The 1,990-nt window shown below is 33.9% G+C and overlaps 1 protein-coding gene across 10 annotated transcripts in view; it reads right to left on the bottom strand.

Annotated features, from left to right (window-relative positions):
* Window positions 1-1,990, bottom strand: part of LOC108695203 (dystrophin, isoforms A/C/F/G/H) — a 469,808-nt gene that overhangs the window by 73,170 nt on the left and 394,648 nt on the right. For all 10 annotated transcript variants that reach the window (XM_018205000.1, XM_018188075.1, XM_018188076.1 and 7 more), the window contains one exon: window positions 1,669-1,792. In XM_018205000.1, coding sequence (XP_018060489.1) covers window positions 1,669-1,792 — 124 coding nt within the window. The remainder of the gene's footprint in view (window positions 1-1,668; window positions 1,793-1,990) is intronic.

Genomic DNA, 1,990 nt, shown 5'->3' with positions numbered 1-1,990 from the left:
TATATATATATATATATATATTCACTACTATGTGAACGTATTTTTGTCATGTATTTTGATTTTGCCAGTCAGAGTTGTTAGTAAGTGAGAAAGATGGGGCCTATAGTCTACAGAGAAAAGAAAGTTGAAGTAAATATGGGGACGGAGAAATTAAGTTTAAGTTGTTCGTGCGATACAATAGTCTCACTTTCTTTCTTTTTTCTTTTTTTTAAAAGCATACTACACTTTTCCTCCTTTTCCATTCTCTTTCCTATCATTGTTTTTTCTTCGTAGGTTTATGATTGATATGCAGAGAATTATTTTTCACTGCAAATTCACAAAATAAATAAACATAATTCTTTTATCTCACATCAAATATCTACTGAGTTTTCTTAATATCCGTGCTTTCGGCGAGACAGGATTACGTAAATGAAATATTCAGGGCGTCGCAGTTATGCGTTCCTTGCCCTTACCGTGCTTGAAAAGGGAACGACAGTAAAGAATGAAGCTCGTTTCTGGTCTCGCGGGTTAGGCTGCAGAACCGAGAGCAGCAAAAGAAAGAAAACGGAAAATATTTCTCCGCAGTCTTTCAGACGCGGAATTTCAGTGCAAGCACAATCGGCAGTTGTTCTTGGATTCTTGCCGTGGCAAAATTCTCAACTGGCGCAGAAATTCATGAGAAAATGTGTGAATTATTAAAATACAGTTCGCAAGTGTGTGTATACGTGGAGAAAGAAGAAGGTTAAATGAGATTTTTCTCGTATACGCGACAAGATCAACTGATCATCCATTTTTATCGCGTAAGACTTTATTAACTTTAGCAAAATATCATACCGATAGCTCGGAGAGAGAAACGTAAAGAATTTTCTTTCAATCATTTCGATGATCGATTCCTTCATATCGTTTACGTAAAATATTTTCTAATATTATATTACACATATGTTAATTAAAAATCAAGAGAATTAATTCTAAATATTGCGGATAAGTATCTTTTTACAGAAATAATGTTAACCAAGAACAATTATCGATAGCAAAACAATAGTATCAATTCATTAATTCAAATGGCAATTAAAATAAGGATTCTGTGTGCTTTCTTCCAAACCGATAAATCAGCGAGATAAATCGGAACGCTCGAAATTATTGCCACTTCTCAGTAACTAATGAAAAATTACGAATATAAGAACAAAAACTATGAATTGTTGAGATTGAGAGGTACTCTCACACCATCGCTCTTAATTACCAGATCTACAATATCGACAAATTCAGTCTTGCGTTATGATTTCGCGAAACTAATGACGAATGTACTTGGCTGACTTTCTTTTTTTCTTCGTGAACTTTTCATTCATGTGAGTAAAGTGGACGATATTGGAACTTCCAAGTTTTCTGATAACCTCATATGAAGATAATTTTTTTAAAAACATGAATAAAAAAAAACAAAGTAGTAAAATAATCAACATGAACAACTTTGTTTTGGAAAACAAAGTTGTTCATGTTGATTATTTATGAAACATAATTCTATTCTTTTATATATTATTACTTTCGAAAAACACATTCTACTTGCTTGTTATATTTTATTATCTTCTTTTTTGCAATATTTTTATAAAATTTTATTTATTGGTGTAAATATAAAATTGTTAGCTGCAAATTAAAAAACGGAAAAACACAATTTAAGTGTAATTCATAACGTACCTTCGGAGTCCGATGTGTCCGACAGCGGAGGCTCATTGGCGATGTACTGGCGGCCGCTCAGCAAATTGTTCTCCACGACCGGCCGTTTGTCCTCCAGCTGCCTCCTAAAGCCACGATGGTCGTCCTGTAAAGGAGACGCGTAAATCGTGAAACAAAAATAACGAGACAAGGAGCATCGGTCTGGTGCAGAGCCAAGTTTTCTCTTGGCGTTTAACTCTTCGTTGACGGGAAAGGCTTTGAGAAATTAGCCTCATTTTGATTAAATTTATTCATTTTCGTGTGATTTTTCTTTTTGATTTTTTAACATGTGCTACATTGGACG

Source organism: Atta colombica, unplaced genomic scaffold (assembly GCF_001594045.1).
Source record: "Atta colombica isolate Treedump-2 unplaced genomic scaffold, Acol1.0 scaffold126, whole genome shotgun sequence".
Classification (NCBI taxonomy): Eukaryota; Metazoa; Arthropoda; class Insecta; order Hymenoptera; family Formicidae; genus Atta; species Atta colombica.
This window is presented reverse-complemented; position numbering and strand designations above follow the sequence as displayed.